Source organism: Marmota monax, unplaced genomic scaffold (assembly GCF_021218885.2).
Source record: "Marmota monax isolate L192 unplaced genomic scaffold, Marmota_monax_Labrador192_F-V1.1 WCK01_AAM20220418_F8-fsc00009, whole genome shotgun sequence".
In the NCBI taxonomy this organism is placed as follows: domain Eukaryota; kingdom Metazoa; phylum Chordata; class Mammalia; order Rodentia; family Sciuridae; genus Marmota; species Marmota monax.
In genome coordinates this window covers 18,428,246-18,444,080 of record NW_026694710.1, presented here as the reverse complement: position 1 = coordinate 18,444,080, position 15,835 = coordinate 18,428,246, and the positions used below count along the sequence as shown (strand labels likewise).

General features: G+C 41.6%; 1 protein-coding gene across 1 annotated transcript in view; it reads left to right on the top strand.

The window, feature by feature from the left end:
* Positions 1–13,135, top strand: part of Cd38 (CD38 molecule) — a 48,603-nt gene extending 35,468 nt beyond the window's left edge. The window contains exons 4-8 of the mRNA XM_046423826.2: positions 5,376–5,461; positions 8,612–8,685; positions 10,054–10,146; positions 10,455–10,541; positions 12,815–13,135. Of these exons, the coding sequence (XP_046279782.1) occupies positions 5,376–5,461; positions 8,612–8,685; positions 10,054–10,146; positions 10,455–10,541; positions 12,815–12,875 (401 nt within the window). The 3' untranslated portion in view covers positions 12,876–13,135. The remainder of the gene's footprint in view (positions 1–5,375; positions 5,462–8,611; positions 8,686–10,053; positions 10,147–10,454; positions 10,542–12,814) is intronic.
* Positions 13,136–15,835: the final 2,700 nt, after the last annotated feature.

Below are 15,835 nucleotides of genomic sequence, written 5' to 3'. Positions count from 1 at the left end.
CTTCAAATTATTCCATGAAATAGAAAAGGAGGGAACCCTTCCAAACTCATTCTAGAAGGCTAATATTACCCTGATACCAAAATCAGACAAAGACACATCAAGAAAAGAAAACTGCAGATCAATATTCCTGATGAACATAGATGCAAAATTTCTCAATAAAATTCTGGCAAATTGCATACAAAAACATATTAAAAAGATAGTGTACTATGATCAAGTGGGGTTCATCCCAGGGATGCAAGTTTGGTTCAACATACAGAAATCAATAAAGGTAATTCATCATATTAATAGATTTAAAAATAAGAATCATTATGATCATCTCAATAGATGCAGGAAAAGCATTTGACAAAACATAGCATCCCTTCATGTTCTAAACACTAGAAAAACTAGGGATAGTAGGAACATAACTTAACATTGTAAAAGCTATTTATTCTAAACCCAAGGCCAACATCATTCTAAATGGAGAAAAATTGAAAACATTCCTTCTAAAAACTGGAACAAGACAAGGATGCCCTCTTTCACCAATTCTATTCAACATTGTCCTTGAAACTCTAGCCAGAGCAATTAGAAGAAAGAAATTAAAGGAATACAAATAGAAAAAGAATAACTCAAACTATCACTATTTGCTGATGACATGATTCTGTATTTAGAAGATCCAAAAAATTCCACCAGAGAACTTTTATAACTAATAAATGAATTCAGTAAAGTAGCAGGATATAAAATCAACACCCATAAATCAAATGCATTCCTATACATCAGTGATGAATCCATTGAAACAGAAATTAGAAAAAATACCTCCTTTAAAATAACCTAAATAAAATAAAATGCTTGGGAATCAATCTAAAAAAAAGAAGTGAAAGACCTCTACAATGAAAACTACAGAACACTAAAGAAAGAAATTGAAGAAGAACTTAGACGATGTAAAGACCTCCCAAGCTCCTGGATAGGCAGAATTAATATTGTCAAAATGGCCATACTACCAAAAGCAATATACAAATTTAATGCAATTCCTACTAAAATCCCAATGACATTTTCATAGAACTAGAAAAAGCATTTGGAAATATAGGAGACCCAGAATAGCCAGAGCCATCCTTAGCAAGAAGAATGAAGCCAGAGGCATCACAATACCAGACCTTACTATACTACAGAGCCATAATAATAAAAATGGCATGGTATTGGCACCAAAACAGACACATAGACTAATGGTACAGAATAAAAGACACAGAGACAAACTCACATAAACACAGTTATCTCATACTAGACAAAGGTGCCACAATTGTTCAGAATTTTTATTAATTCATGATTCAGTTGTTGTAGTTTGTATTTGTCTAGGAATTGATTTCTTCTAGGTTATGCACTTTGTTAGTGTGTAATTGTCACTAGTAGTCAGTTATGAGCATTTATATTTGTGGTAACAGTTGTAATGTCTCCTCTTTCACTTCTGATGTTGTTTATTTGAGTCTTTTCTTTTTTTCTTAGTCTAGATAAATGCTTGCTGATTTCATTTAACTTTTTTAAAAACCAACTCTCAGTCTTATTGATTTTCTCTATTTCATTTATTTCTGTTCTGCTCTTTATTTTATTTCCTTTCTTCTACTAACTTTGAGCTTAATTTGTTAATTCTTTTTTTAGTTCCTGGAGACATAACACTAAATTATTTATTTGAAACCTTTCTCCTTTTTTTTTGGCTGTTGTTTTGTTTTTGTGGTGGTGGGGATTGAACCCAAGGCCTTGTACATGGGAGGCAAGCACTCTATCCACTGAGCTATATACCCAGCCCTTTCTCCTTTTTGATCTAGGCATTTATTGGTGTAAATTTTCCTCTTAAAACTCAGTTTGATGTGTCTCTCAAGTTTGGGCATGTTGTATTACTGTTTTCATTCATCTTGAGATATTTTTAGTTTCCCTTTTAATTTTTTCATTGTTTGATGGGTTGTTCAGGACCATGTTGTTTGATTTCTATGTTGTTTAATTTCTACATAGTTGTGAATACATATGTATTTTCTCCTGCTATTGATATCTAGTTCATATCACTATGTTCAGAAAGACTGTCCTCCAGGTCAAACAAGTCTAGTGTCAGTGCTTCTCCAAAATGCACAGAGGTGGGAGACTCCCCGTCTGGGTGAGGTTATTGAGAGGCTTCTTGACTGAGTGGAACCACGGCTTGACTTCTAGGTCAAGCAGCTCCACTCTGCTTCTCTAAAATGGGAAAGCATTCCCCTACCCAGCCTCAGAGCATACACCAACAACACCAGCCAGGTGGGAAAATGCTTCAAGCTAGGTTAGACTTCCCAGTGTGATTCAGAAGGTGAGCAGCTCAGCTTTGCAGTGAAGTTGGCTGGGAAACAGTTGGTAGAAATACCGAGGTGCCACCGAGACTCATGTGTCAGCCTATGACTCTGTCTTCTTTCTTTGTTTCCACTTGACCCCAAATGATCCACCCCTGCCTTTACCCTCAGTGTTACCCATGAGGTGAGAATGGTGACCGTGCTAGGGAATCTGATGACTGCTTCTAGTTCTTTTGTTACCCTGTAGAAACCATTAGCCCAGGACAAAGCTCTCCATCTGTTGTGCTGAACTGGGAGGTGAGAGGGGTGGCATAGTTGAAGTGAGATCATTCTTCTTAGAACCCTTCCAATGCAGTTTTCCTTCAGCTCTGAGGACGATGTGGGCATTGCAGGCTTGTTTCCAAGTACTGGAGCCTTCGAGAAGATGTTGTGGTCTTTAGATTGATTGACCTTTCTGGATGGGGGAGTGGAGCCCGAGACTTCTTATCCTGCTTCCTTGCTGCTGTCTCTTGGCCATCAGTAGTTCTGGAGTCAGAGTTGTTCAATATCCAGGCACTGGCAGACTCAGCATCCAGCGAGAGCTCCCCTTCAATCCAAGATGGTGCCTTGTTGGTGCATTTCCACATGGTAGAAAGAAGAAGGGAAATTTTAAAAAATTTCCATATTCTGACAGTTTTTTCTCCAAATTTTTTAACCTAATATAGTTTTACTTCATTTGTTTGCTTTACAATAGTCTTCTTACTTTATTAGCTTCTAATCTTTTTTTCTTTTACTTAAAGATATACTTCTCCTAGCTCTGCTACTGTCACACATGGCCATCTTCTCTCTGTGTCTTCACATCACCTTACCTCTGTGTATCTCTCTCTTCTCTCTGTCCAAACTTCCCCTTCTTATAATGATATCAGTTATAACTGGATTATTTCCCAGTAACACAAATGACATCATCTTAATTGCACTGTAAAGATCCTGTTTCCAAATAAGGTCACATTCACAGGTACCAGGGGTTAGGACTCGACATATCTTTGGGGAGGACATAATTCAACCATAAAAAGGTAGAAGTAACACATCTATAGGGAAACAAAAGTCTACCCATCAGAAGGTGGAAGTAGAATTGTGTTTCTTCAAGTTCAGATTGGAACAGGCAAATACCACAATTCCTGACTTCTGGGACACAAGAAAGGGATCTAGATCCTGTCTTCATACAATTTCCCTACCTAATTGTCATAGTTCAATTTGTATTGTTAGAGCAAAGTACCTGAGGATGGGTGCTTTATAAAGAAAAGAAAAACTTTAGGTCAGCCTCCATCTGGCAACCACAGGGTTCTTCCTAAAATAAAAATGTGATTGTATCTGTCTCCTACTGGAAGCCTAAAATGTTCTGTTTTTCCTCTCAGGTAATGTCTGAATTCCTTGACATGACCTGACTGACCTCTGTTTTTTTTTTTTTTTTTTAATTTTTTATTGTTGGTTGTTCAAAACATTACATAGTTCTTGATATATCATATTCACACTTTGATTCAAGTGGGTTATGAACTCCCATTTTTACCCCATATACAGATTGCAGAATCACATCAGTTACACATCCATTGATTTACATATTGCCATACTAGTGTCTGTTGTGTTCTGCTGCCTTTCCTATCCTCTACTATCCCCCCTCCCCTCCCCTCCCCTCCCCTCTTCTCTCTCTGTCCCCTCTACTGACATTCATTTGTCCCCCTTGTATTATTTTTCCCTTTCCCCTCACTTCCTCTTGTATGTACTTTTGTATAAAATGCCTCGTCCTCCCTCATTCCCTTTCTCATCCTGTGTTATTTTATTGCTATGACCAAAATGCCTGATGTAAATAACTTAGAAGAGGAAGACTTATGTTGGTTCACAATTTCAGAGGTTTCCGTCTGTGGTCAGCTGGCTCCATTGCTTTAGGACTGAGGGGTAGCAGAACAGCAATGGCAGAAGGGAATAGAGGAGGAAAGTGGCTCTGCCCATGGCAGCCAGGAGTGGGGAGGAGGATAGAGAGAAGAAGGGCATCAGAGCAGAAAATAGCCTTCCATGGCCCTTCCCTAGTGACCTGCATCCTCTGACCATGCCCACCACCTACCGTTTCCACCCCCTCCTGGGAGTTTGTTCAGACATCAGTGGATTAATCCACTGATGAGGTCAGAGGCCTCGTGACCCAATCACACCCCCAAAGGCTCTACCTCTGAACATTGCTGCATTGGGGACCAAGTGTTCAGCCAGAAGCTTTGGGAGAACATTCCAGATCCAAGCCATAACAGGTCCCTTTACTGCTGTGAACCCACTGGGCTGTCCTGCCTTAGAGCTCTGTTCCTCTGCACACGTTCTCTCTGCGTGGAGCCTGTCTGAAGATGCCTATTCTTCCTTCAAAACAAAGTTCCTTCCTGGGGGTGATGCGCAGTCTCTGAACCAGGCATGGTTGTTGGATGTCACTCCATCCTGTGCTCTCTGAAGGCAGGACTCCTAACTAATTCACCTCTCTGTCCCCAGAACCTCATCCCCGTTACATGTTTGTGCATTAAGGAAGACGTCCTTGAGAGAAGCATCACAGGCACTGTGCATCCATCCCCTGCCCTGTGTCTCCTGCCTCACTGAGGCCTCGGCCTCTCTTGATGGGGTGCATAGAGAAAGCCTCTGAGGCCATCTGAGCCCAAAAGTGCAAGGACTTACGGAGGCAGGGAAGGAAGCTGTAACAAAAGAGAGTTATCAGGAAGCAGAGAAGTGATTGCTGAGAGCCACCCCCAAAGGCCCGGTATCCCCTCTCATTCTTCCTGAACTTGGGGATAGCAATGGGGGCTTTTCTCTGCTGGGTGAACTTTCACAGCCATTTCCCAGAATGATGACTCAAAACCTGTCACTGTGTTCCCGTCTGGAGTTTGGAGAGTAAGGTAAGAACTTGGAAGGGATTCAGGGGACACTTAGTTAAATTAGGTCGAGTTGTGTCCATTCTCCAAGCCTCTATCTGGCAGGGATGCTGTTGGAAAAGTGCTCCGCAGTGACTGACCAGAGAGGAAAGGAACTGATTGATATGCTTCCTTCTCCACTTCAATGATTTTCTATAAACTATGATTTTAGACTTGAACTATCAATCTTGCCCTCACTGGAGGAATGACTGCAGTAACAACCCTGGTTCAGTGTTCTGGAAAGCAATTTCCCAGAAGGTGAGTACCCAGTCATGAAATTCTAGAATTTTGAGATCAGAGAACTTGAAGATGTCATCCAGACAGTGATTGGTTTTAACACTTTTTGGGTCATAGATCCTTTTAGGACTGAAATTGTAGGATTCTTTACTGAGGAAAGGGTTCAGAAACACATGCCAGTAGATTTTCACACCCAATTTTAGAACATTCATGGAGGGTCTATGGGGGCTCCAGTTGAATAGTTCCTGATCTTATCCAATTTGGGGCTGTGGGTGCCAGGAAGCAAGGGGTTGGTTTAATCCTCTGACATAATGATTAGATTCCTAGAACAGTTTTAATAATCTACATTTATAGACCACATGCCTTGTGCTTAACTCTTTACATGAATTAAAATGTTCCTTCTCACAAAAACCCTATGGAGGGAAAAAAGAACCCTGTAGAGTAAGTTCCATGAGTATTGAGCCCATTTTACAGACATTGAAATAGAAATGCAAGTTCATAAGTAATCTACTAAATGTACAGTTGGCAAATGATAGATTGAGCATTTATCCTAAGTCTTCTGACTTTAGATCCAGAACCTGGCTTAAGAAAAACTCACCACCACCCTCACTCCCTATTTCTGACTTCACTTGAAGCTGACTGGGCTTATTTTTTTTTCTATAAGTTGCTTCTTTGCAAGTTGGACAAGGAAAAACTTCTTTGCAAGTAGAAGAAGGGGAAAAAAAGGAAAGGAAAAATAAGAAATAAAAAAGAGAGGAATTAAAACTAAGTATAATATTTCAGAATTAAACATAGACATCTGAGGAGCTAGGGAAAATGGAGACTTGTATGTGTTAAGTGCACATGTTGTGGTCCATTTATGCTGCTGTAACAAAATACCAAAGAGTATGTAATATATAAGGAACACACATTTATCTTGCAAAGTTCGAGAGGATGGGAGGTTTAGGGTCAAGGTCCAGTGGAATGGATGTCTGCTGAGAGCTGTTCTTGGCTTCCAAGATGGTGCCTTGTTGCTGTGTCCTCACATGGCAGAAAGCAGAAGGACAAGAAAGCACTAGCTAGTTTCCTTGAGCCCTTTTAAAAGAACTGTCTTCCCATGCATGAGGGCACAGCTCTATGGTCTAATCACCTCTTAAAGGCGTGCCTCTTAATATTATACACTGAGTCTTAGTTTCCAATATATGGATTTGTGGGGTGGGGGTGGGGGTTAGGTAGGGACAAACATGCAAAGGATAGCACTATATTTGTGAAAATCCCTGATGTGTCTTTTTGATGTCATTCCCATCTAGTTCTCCCAGAAGGAAGTATGAGAAGGAAAACATTTCAACTTGGGTGCATCCTTAATTATTCTGACCTTCAGATTTCTCATTTGTCAAATGGAGGTCAAAATAAGCCTGTTCCATTGGGTTGCTGCCATATTTAAATAAAATACCACTGAACTTTTAAGTAACTTGGAATTCATCCACTTAATAAATATTTGTTAAGGACCTACTACATACCATAACAAAATAAAGGGCCCTGCAGAGTTTTTGTTTGCTTAATTTTTCTGAGAATAGTTTCTTTTTATTTCATTGCTATTTAATATGTTTCAGGACAGTGCTAATATTAAAAACTCCCAAAGCCATGTTATGTTTTGAGTACTTGCTTATGTTCCCACTCAGTCCTTGGTGCCAGGAGTACAGAGGTGAAGAGGATCAGAGGCACCTGGTGAACCATATAGACACCTGTGCCTTTATCTTTGCCAAATTTTCATGGGTGTGTGTAGATGGCCCTTTGTACCTTTCTTTTCTTTCTTTCTTTTTGACAATAGCAGCAACACTTCTTGGTACTTCAAATTTTTGTCTCATCTCCTTATTTCCAAGTAATGTGATTTTGAGGCACATTGATCCAACATTTCCCTGGTGGGGTGGTGGAGGGGGGTGTCTTGAGAATTATACCTTGAGAATTCCATCTTGGGTGGTCCAGGGTTGGTACCCGTGAGCATGCTTTTGAGTTGGTACTTGTGATTAGTCACAACCACTGGGCCTTTGTCCCTCTGCTCATGGTGGCAAGACAGAGCAGCACTGGATTTCACAGTCCAGTTTCAGATCCTTCAGGAGCCAAGGTCACCCGCAGAGCAGGGTCCAGATTCCTTGGCAAAGCATGCATGGTGCCTCACAAACTAACTTTATACCCAATGTCAGTGTCCACAACTGCTCTTAGACCCTTAGGCCTTTCCCTTCTCAGCTGCCTTCACCTGCTGATGTCCCCTCCTCCTTGGTTCACCACTTCGCTGACCTGCACAACCCTGTTATTTCCTAGTCTCCTCCACAGAGCAACCAAGCGCTGGCTGCTTCTTTCCCTCCCTCTTTTCCTTCTTCAGATTTTTACTGAGTGTCCACTCTGTGTCATGCAGCAGGTACACAGCACCCAGGGCTGTAGAGGACAGCTGGCTCTCCGTTCTCATGGAGTACTCAGTACTGGGAGCTAAATGACACTGAGCTCATTATTACAATGCGTGATAGTAACACAATGTGAAGGGACATCGATGGGGTCAGGGTTCAGAGAAGGCATCTGAGCCGGTGCCAAGGTCCGCCATGTCTCCTGGGAAAGCATAGAGGTTGCTGTGCTCATGTTGTTTTCAGCTGAGCATCTGCTGCATGGAGAGACCCACCTTCTTGCTCAGTCACATCCATCTGTCCAAACCCCCTTTCTCTCTGTGCCTTGTCAGGCCTCAGAACCATCTTCTCTCTCTTGGTTCTCTTTTCCCTGATGTTCCCCTTTCCTTTCCTCCTGCATCGCCCACATTGCTCCTGCTAAGTAAAAATGACACAGTCACAGTGCCGGATACTACGAAGACCCCCTCATCTTTCTCCTCCAGGGACATTCTTCTTTCTCCCCTGGACTTCCAAATTCGGCACTGCTGAATTTAGCAACCCTGTGAGCATGAAACTTCATTGTTCAACAGTTTGTTCAAATGGCTGAAGAACCCCGCTGTGAAGGAAGCCTCACACCTCCAGTGGCGTGGAGTGGAAATCCTATAGACTGGGCATCCTGTGCAGGACCAGGGAGACTGTTCCCTCCCTAGCCAGCTAATAAATACCATGCATGTTTTTAGAGGGAGTTGCTGGGGACTGAGGACTAAGTTTACATGCTGAGGAGTGGGGGGAGCATTATTATTATTGTTTTAAGTTTGCAGAAGCTGCCTGTGGTGTGGTCCAAGTGATGCTCAATGGATCCCTCACTGAACCCTTTGACAAGAACAGGTAATCATTTCTTTGTATCTTATTTGCAATGGTTGGCCATGGCCTCCTGTGAGATACTCCACCGCTAGAACGATTGTGCTTTTTATGTTTCAGACCAGTTCTGAAGATTTGGGATAAAAAAGGCAAATATTTGGTATTCTCTGAACATATTTGTCTTTCTGGGTCACTGCTTTTGTCTCATTTCTCTTCTGTCTGACGTCTTCTAATGTTCCTGATGGCCACTGCACTGTCAAGAGCCCCTGCTCATGATGTTTCAAGGCCGGGCGCCATTTTGTCAGCCTCCTCTATCATTATCCTCCACCTCCCGATTTCCACCTGTGTCCGTGCTGCTCTCCGATGCATGGACACCTGCTTCCCCTACCTGCTTCTCCCTGTCCAGATCCTCACCATCCATGAATGCCCTGACTCCTCTCTACTCCACGAAGAGTTTGAATCCTAATTCACGACCACTGGGCACGTGGGTCACTGGCTTGGGCTCCTGACCTTCATCGTCTCTTCGTAGACATTGCCAGCGTGACACCGGTGGTTAAAAGCCAGGACTCCAGGGGTCATTCCATATGACCTGTGTGGCCTTAGGCAGGGCACCTAACCTCTGTGAGACCCTCATATGCGGATTTGAAAAGATGATGGTGATGTGACGGGCCTTCCTTCTCTGACGGGTTGTTACCTTTTGGCCATTGTTCTCTAATCTTGCCCTGGTGTGGTTGTTGGAGAGACAGGAGCTTGTGTTAATTTGCCCTGGGCACCATAAGTGACCTAAATTACTTTTACTCTCTCTTTCTTTTTTTTTGGTATTTAATTCTACAAAGGAATGTTTATGCTTTCGTCTTCTCCTGACTTCCTCTTCTGTGGGGTTTTGGGTGAAACTGGTAACATTCCAAGATTTTATAATCTGATCTTAGGGATCCAGCTACTCAGAACAGGAGTGGCATCTGTCAGAAATTAATACAGAAGAATTTAGAAATGTGGTTAAGCAGATTATCAGCCTCTTTCAAAGCAGGGCTTCTCAGATTTTGCTGAACATGTGAATCACCCTCCAGGCGAAAGCGGGAATAAGATTAACCAGGCAAGAGGGGGCTGAATTGCACCTCTCACCAGCTTTCTGGTGATGTTCACAAAGTAGATCAAGAGTCACTCTTGAGTAGCAACTAATTTCAAAAATCAGCATGAAAATGCAGGCTAAAAATCTTATCTTGAAAGTCTTTGTTAACTGGGGGTCATGTTAATAAGAAATGGTGACTGTCTCTAAGGCAATTCCAAGGGTGGAGTCCACCCAATGTGTCCAGCTTTCTGGTTTTTGACAGGAGGTATGGATGTCCTTGAATTTGAGTTTAGGATTGACAATGTTCTTTGTCTCTTCTCTCTTAGCATTTTTGGAAGTGTGGAAATCTTTAATTTGCATCCAGAGAAAGTTCATACGGTACAGGCCTGGGTGATGCAAGATATTGGAAAAGGTCCCAGGTACATCTTATTACTTTGTACCCAAGGGATATTTTACATGTCGGCCAACAGAAGAATTCACAGTCTCACAAATACATTGGGAACAGACTGGCTCAAGGAACGGGGCCGTATTCTACATTTAGCTCATCCCAACAACTAATTTTATCTCCAACAATGGTAACTAGCAGTTTCCCACCTGCTCAACTAGGGCCACTTAGAGGTGGACTTCTGCTTCTCCTCTTTATCCAGGGTTTTAGAAAAGAAACTAAGAGACTCAGGAAAATAACAAGAAGTCTCGTTATTTTAACATTTTCTTCTTTCTTCCTCAGTGATTCATGCTCAGGGTCCTCCTTGAATGAGCTGAAATTGATTGTGAACAAGAGGAATATGACATTTGTCTGTCAGAATAACTATAGGTAATTGACTTTCTTCCCGAAGAAAGGGCTGCTTACCTCCTGCAGACATTTCATCTTTTCCTGTTCTCTTTTGAGCTAGGAGGCTGGGGAGTCTCTCCTGGGGCTTTAAGGGGATCTGGCCATCTCTCCTTCTCTTCTTAGCCTCACTTGGAGGATTTTCTAGCCAGTTGCCTTCACCTGGTCACTACCCCCATGGGCCTCTTTCCTCATTGTCACCCTGAAGCAAGTCACCCTGAAGCAGTGACTTGCTCTTGAAGCTGACCCAGCCTTGGAGGCACATTTTCTGGTTTGCGGAGCAAGCCGCCCGGTCCAGGGCTGGAAACCTGCTAGATGTCAGGGAGCAGAAGCATGTTTTTGCCAAGACCTTTCTCCTAAGTTGTAAAATCCCGGTGATTTGGCACAAATTTACCTGTGAAATTTCCTTAGTTGGGTCTGGGTGTACATGTCTGATCCTTGGTAAGCTTCCACATGGCAATCTACCAAGATTTGTCCTTTTAAAATTAAGAAATGTAAAAATCTTAAAAGAAAGTTTATGTGATCCATGTTTATTGGAGAAAAGTTTTAAATTTCACGTAGGTATGTATTTTTAAAGTGACCTATAACTCTTTTCAAAACCGGGACCCCCCTCATTCATTTCTAAGTAGTTGTGGCCAATCACATAAGTAGGGATACACTGATAGAGGCCTCCTTGGAGATTTTCCTGGTGTCATAGCTTAGAACAAGACTAAAGCAGGGAGAAAAAGGTTTTCAAAGAATGTAGAAGCTGAAGTGTTAGAATATTTTTACTGTGTCTTCATGTCACCAACCACATCATAAAAGCCAAAGGACAGATTTAAGGGATTCATGCTGATGGCTCTGGTTTCCTAAATGGCGCGAATTCCCCATCGGTCAGCTGGTTCCTATCTGGAAAGAAGGAAATCCATGAGCACGTGGCAGCTGTTAAATGGAAAACGGAAAAAACAAAGGAGCAACCATGAAGGAAGCCCACAGGCCCCCGGCCAGGCTCAGTTACTCAAGGCATTTGGCACGAAGAAAATGGAGTCTGAGAGCCTAGGAGAAAATGGGGGAAAGAAGACAAGTCTTACCCCCTGTACTCTTCTGTCTTTTTCTCCCTTTCTGACCTTAGTGGCCAGAAGTCTTCTTTGTTAAGACTCATCATCTCCCCTCACTTGTGCTCCGGGTGAGCTCTCTCTTGCCTCTGGAGAGAAGGTCTAGGCCTGACTCCCACTCAGACTCCTGCAGACAGGAGCATCAGATCTTGGGACCTTCAACTGGGGGATCATATTCAAAACCACTGTTTGTCTTCTCCATCCAAGAGATTTAATTCCAAGAGATCTAATATATTTGGCATAACTCTTGGAAAGACAGACCTGCAGGACTCCTCACTGTGGCTAAGAGCTGTGTGACTTGGAAGACAGCTGTTTATTTCTAGGAGAACCCAATATGAATGTCCCAGAGATACACAGACTGTAGTTGAAATCTCTCCATCCCAAATATACCTTCTGATTTTAGTAAACTTTTGTCTAGGTTTTTCTGTATAGTTATTTAATAAACAAACAGGAGTATAGTTACATTTACATAGATTAGATTTCTTCATGGTTCTAATATTACCCCCTTATTAAGTCCCACAGAGAAAACACTACTAACATTTGGCTGTATATCCTTCATGAATTTCCCTTTCTTTCCATACACACATTCACAGTCCTACAGACGGAATTTCCTAACATATGTTTCAACCAGTGAGTGAACAGAGATGACGACTTTTTTGGAATACTATAAAGACAGTAAATGCTCAGCATGCTTCCTCTGGTTGGTGTCCCCAGTGGCTTGAAGTAAACAAACAACCTTCAGGGCACACTCCTCTGTAACTTCAGAACATATTCTGTGTCCATCCAAATGCTGCCCAACTTATGAGAGATGTGTGCATTTTATTTGAACATCAGATCTGAATATATATGTATTTATGGAGAGAGATCACCTTAACAGAATAGTTGCTGCTTCTTTTCCACTGTTGAATTTCCCCAAATCAGAAACTATAATTAAGAACCATATTCATAGTATCATAACATTCATATTATCATTAATAAAAAAAAAAAAAAAAACGGAGGTGGCTTCCAAAGTCCTAAATGTGTCCCTTTGGAGAGGGGCGTGTGTGGAAGCTCAGTGGTCTGTGTGTACTTTTGTTGCTGGGAACAGGGCTTCTTTCATTGTTGTGTCCAACTGCAGACGAGTCCCACTGCCTCTTAATCTCTTGTCTTGCTTTCCTCTCCTAGGCCCGCCAGGTTTGTCCAGTGTGTGAAAAACCCTGAACACCCATCTTGCAGATCTCTCTAAGATCTGAGCCACGGCTGCTTTAGATCTGTGACTCCTTGCAGTAGACACCCTGTGCGGGACTCAGAAGTCACACTGGAGGAGAGCCGAAGCCATGGGGAGGGAGCATCCTCTATCACTATGTCAACGTGGGAGATGGGCACCTTTCCCCCCAAAGTCTTAAAATAACTTCTGTTATAGGCATAGTTCTTATTGTGTTCTACTAATAATCAAGAAAAAAAAACTATGTTATAAAATCAGAATGAAAATTTTATATTAAGTTATTTCCTTTTAATGTTATGTGATCCTTTGATATTGGTAACATCCTTTTTTCCCTATCTTGGGGTGGTGGTTGTGGGGGTTGAATTCAGGGCCTTAGCACATGCTGGGCTAGTGCTCTACCACTGAGCTACACCTCAGCCCCTCCTTGCTATTGAATAGTGACTTCGTCAAACCTCTCCTATTAGAACGGGAAAAATAAAGAAAATAAATGGGCAAGCCTCTCAGAGACACTACATTTCCAAATGGATGCCATTGTCTCATGATCTATTTTTGTTCCCTTCCCTCTGATAGGTCAACTCTAGACCCCGTGGTGCTGGGTCATAGTGAGGAAAGTACTCAGAAGGATTTAAGTCTCAGGTGTACATGGTGCTTCATCTCTAACCCCTCCCACAGCCCCAACACCCATAAATTGGTATTATTATCTTCCTTTATTGAGATGAGAAAATGGAAGCACAGAGAAGTTGCATAATTATTTAAAGTCAAACATTTTGTATCAAGGTAGAGGCTGGATTTGCACTCAGGTCTCTCTAACTCCAAAGTATATATTCTCTTTCTGTCTAGCTGTTAAGATCAAATTGGCAATGATTTATGTTCTTTTCCAACAAATGTGTGTTGGATTAAGTTGAATATAATAGAATCTGGAATGCAATTTCTCTGGGTGGCTTCAAAACAGATTAACTTTTTTCCCCCCAAATCTTCTCCCCCTCATGCTCAGTGTCTCATACATGTAGTAGATAAAATATATTAGTTCCTGATACTGGCAGTTTATGTTTTCTTAGATCTGTCTTGCTTGGGATACCAATTTTATTACTTTCTCAAAGTACTAATCTTTAGCTTTTCTCTATTCATTTTCTTAAACAAAACCTTAGATCACTGATTTTCAGCTTGCTTTCTTATACATGTTTCAGTACTACAAATTTTCCTCTGAGCCCTGCTTTAGCTATAGTTCCTAAGTTTTGATATTTCACCTAAGTTTTGATGTTTCACTATTATTCCACTAAGAATATTTTCTGATTTCACAGTGATTTAGAAATATGCTGCTGAATTTTCAACATCTGGAGATTTTTGAATTTTTAAAAAATATATGTAATGAATCAGAATTAATAAACTAAATTGAGACAACATGGAAAAAAATTGAGAACCCATTAAGTAATTTGCCTGATTTGTTGAAAACAGTATCAATTAGGGGGTCAGGCATTTCTGGTTTTTATTTTGGCACAATGTTGTGATATTAAGCAACATACCTAACCTCCTCTCTTAACTTCAACTTTCTTGCTAAAGATTATTAATTTACCCCATTAAAATTGGTGAGTACTAAAGACTATGACAAAAATTGGCAGCCTAGCACAAAAATTGACAAGCCTAGAACAAAAATTGAAAAGCCTAGAATTTTGTATATACCCAACCACGAGGCAAGGTGGGCTGCTCTCTGCCTCCCCCTAGTGGATAATCCTGTTTACTTCATGAGTCCTTGCAGCTACAGCCACTGTGGTCAGTGCAGTCTTCAAGAGCCCACTCTCCACATAGGCATGTCCTCAATGGGAAGTTGGTCTTGACTGGACAGGAATGTGGTGTTTGGAACCAGTTCTGACTGAGAGTCAGACTTGCTCCAAGTTTCAATGAGCCCCACCTGCAGAAGGGCTTCAGAAGCAGGTCCTTTCCAATCAACCAGACATTAATGTCAACATCTGGAGATTTTTGAATTTTTTAAAAATATATGTAATGAATCAGAATTAATAAACTAAATTGAGACAACTTGAAAAAAAATTGAGAAACCGTTAAGTAATTCGCCTGATTTGTTGAAAACAGCATCAAGTCTGGTGTCTGATTTGTGGACTTACTAGAGTCATTGTTCACCAGCACAACCTTGAAGTGGCTGCCTGTGTCAGAAAGATATTCTCCTTCACATCTCCTTCCAAAGATGACATGAGTACTGTAGAAACCAATTTATGAGACGTCCCTTAAGAAGAGCCACACTAGTGGTCAAGTTCAGAGCCAATGGAGACCTCAGAGGAAGCTGGCCACAAGGTCTTCACACAGAGTTGCCGAGGGCACTGGGGAGCTACAGAGGTGGCTCAAGGGCTGGGTATCGTTCCTCTCACCACCTTTCGTATCTGTATTTTCATTACCCAGGTGCCCCATCCCTGCTGCTTTTCTCACTCCCTGCAATTCTGACTTTGAGTTTCTTTGCTGTTGACGAAGCAGCCATCTCCAGACCTGAAGACCTGCTCCTGCAAATAGATGCCTCACATTCCTCTTCTTATAAGTGACAGCTGGATCACTGGTTGCTTGTAAACTCCCTGTTATACTCATAAACGTGTTATCACCTGTCTTCATACTCCATTATTGTTTGAGCTAGGAAATTTTCTTACCATCCCTCCTTGTACCCACCTTCATAGTTACCCCAAGGCGGTCAAAATGACCTATGCCAGAATGTCACTTTTCTGACTTCCTAAGGCTGGGATGGTTCCCAACCTTATAATGTTTAAGGCACACTTTCAAATACCTTTCTGAAATTTGATGCTGAATACTTGAGGCTGAATAATTACAAGAACAGGTAAGCACATGAGAATGTGTGTGTGTGTGTGTGTGTGTGTACGCGCGTGCACTTCTGTGCATGCCCTGTTACAAGAACAGTGTCTGTCAGTGCCCAGTAATTACAGCATTCAGCATTCTTATATAACTGACTAACAAAGCTATCA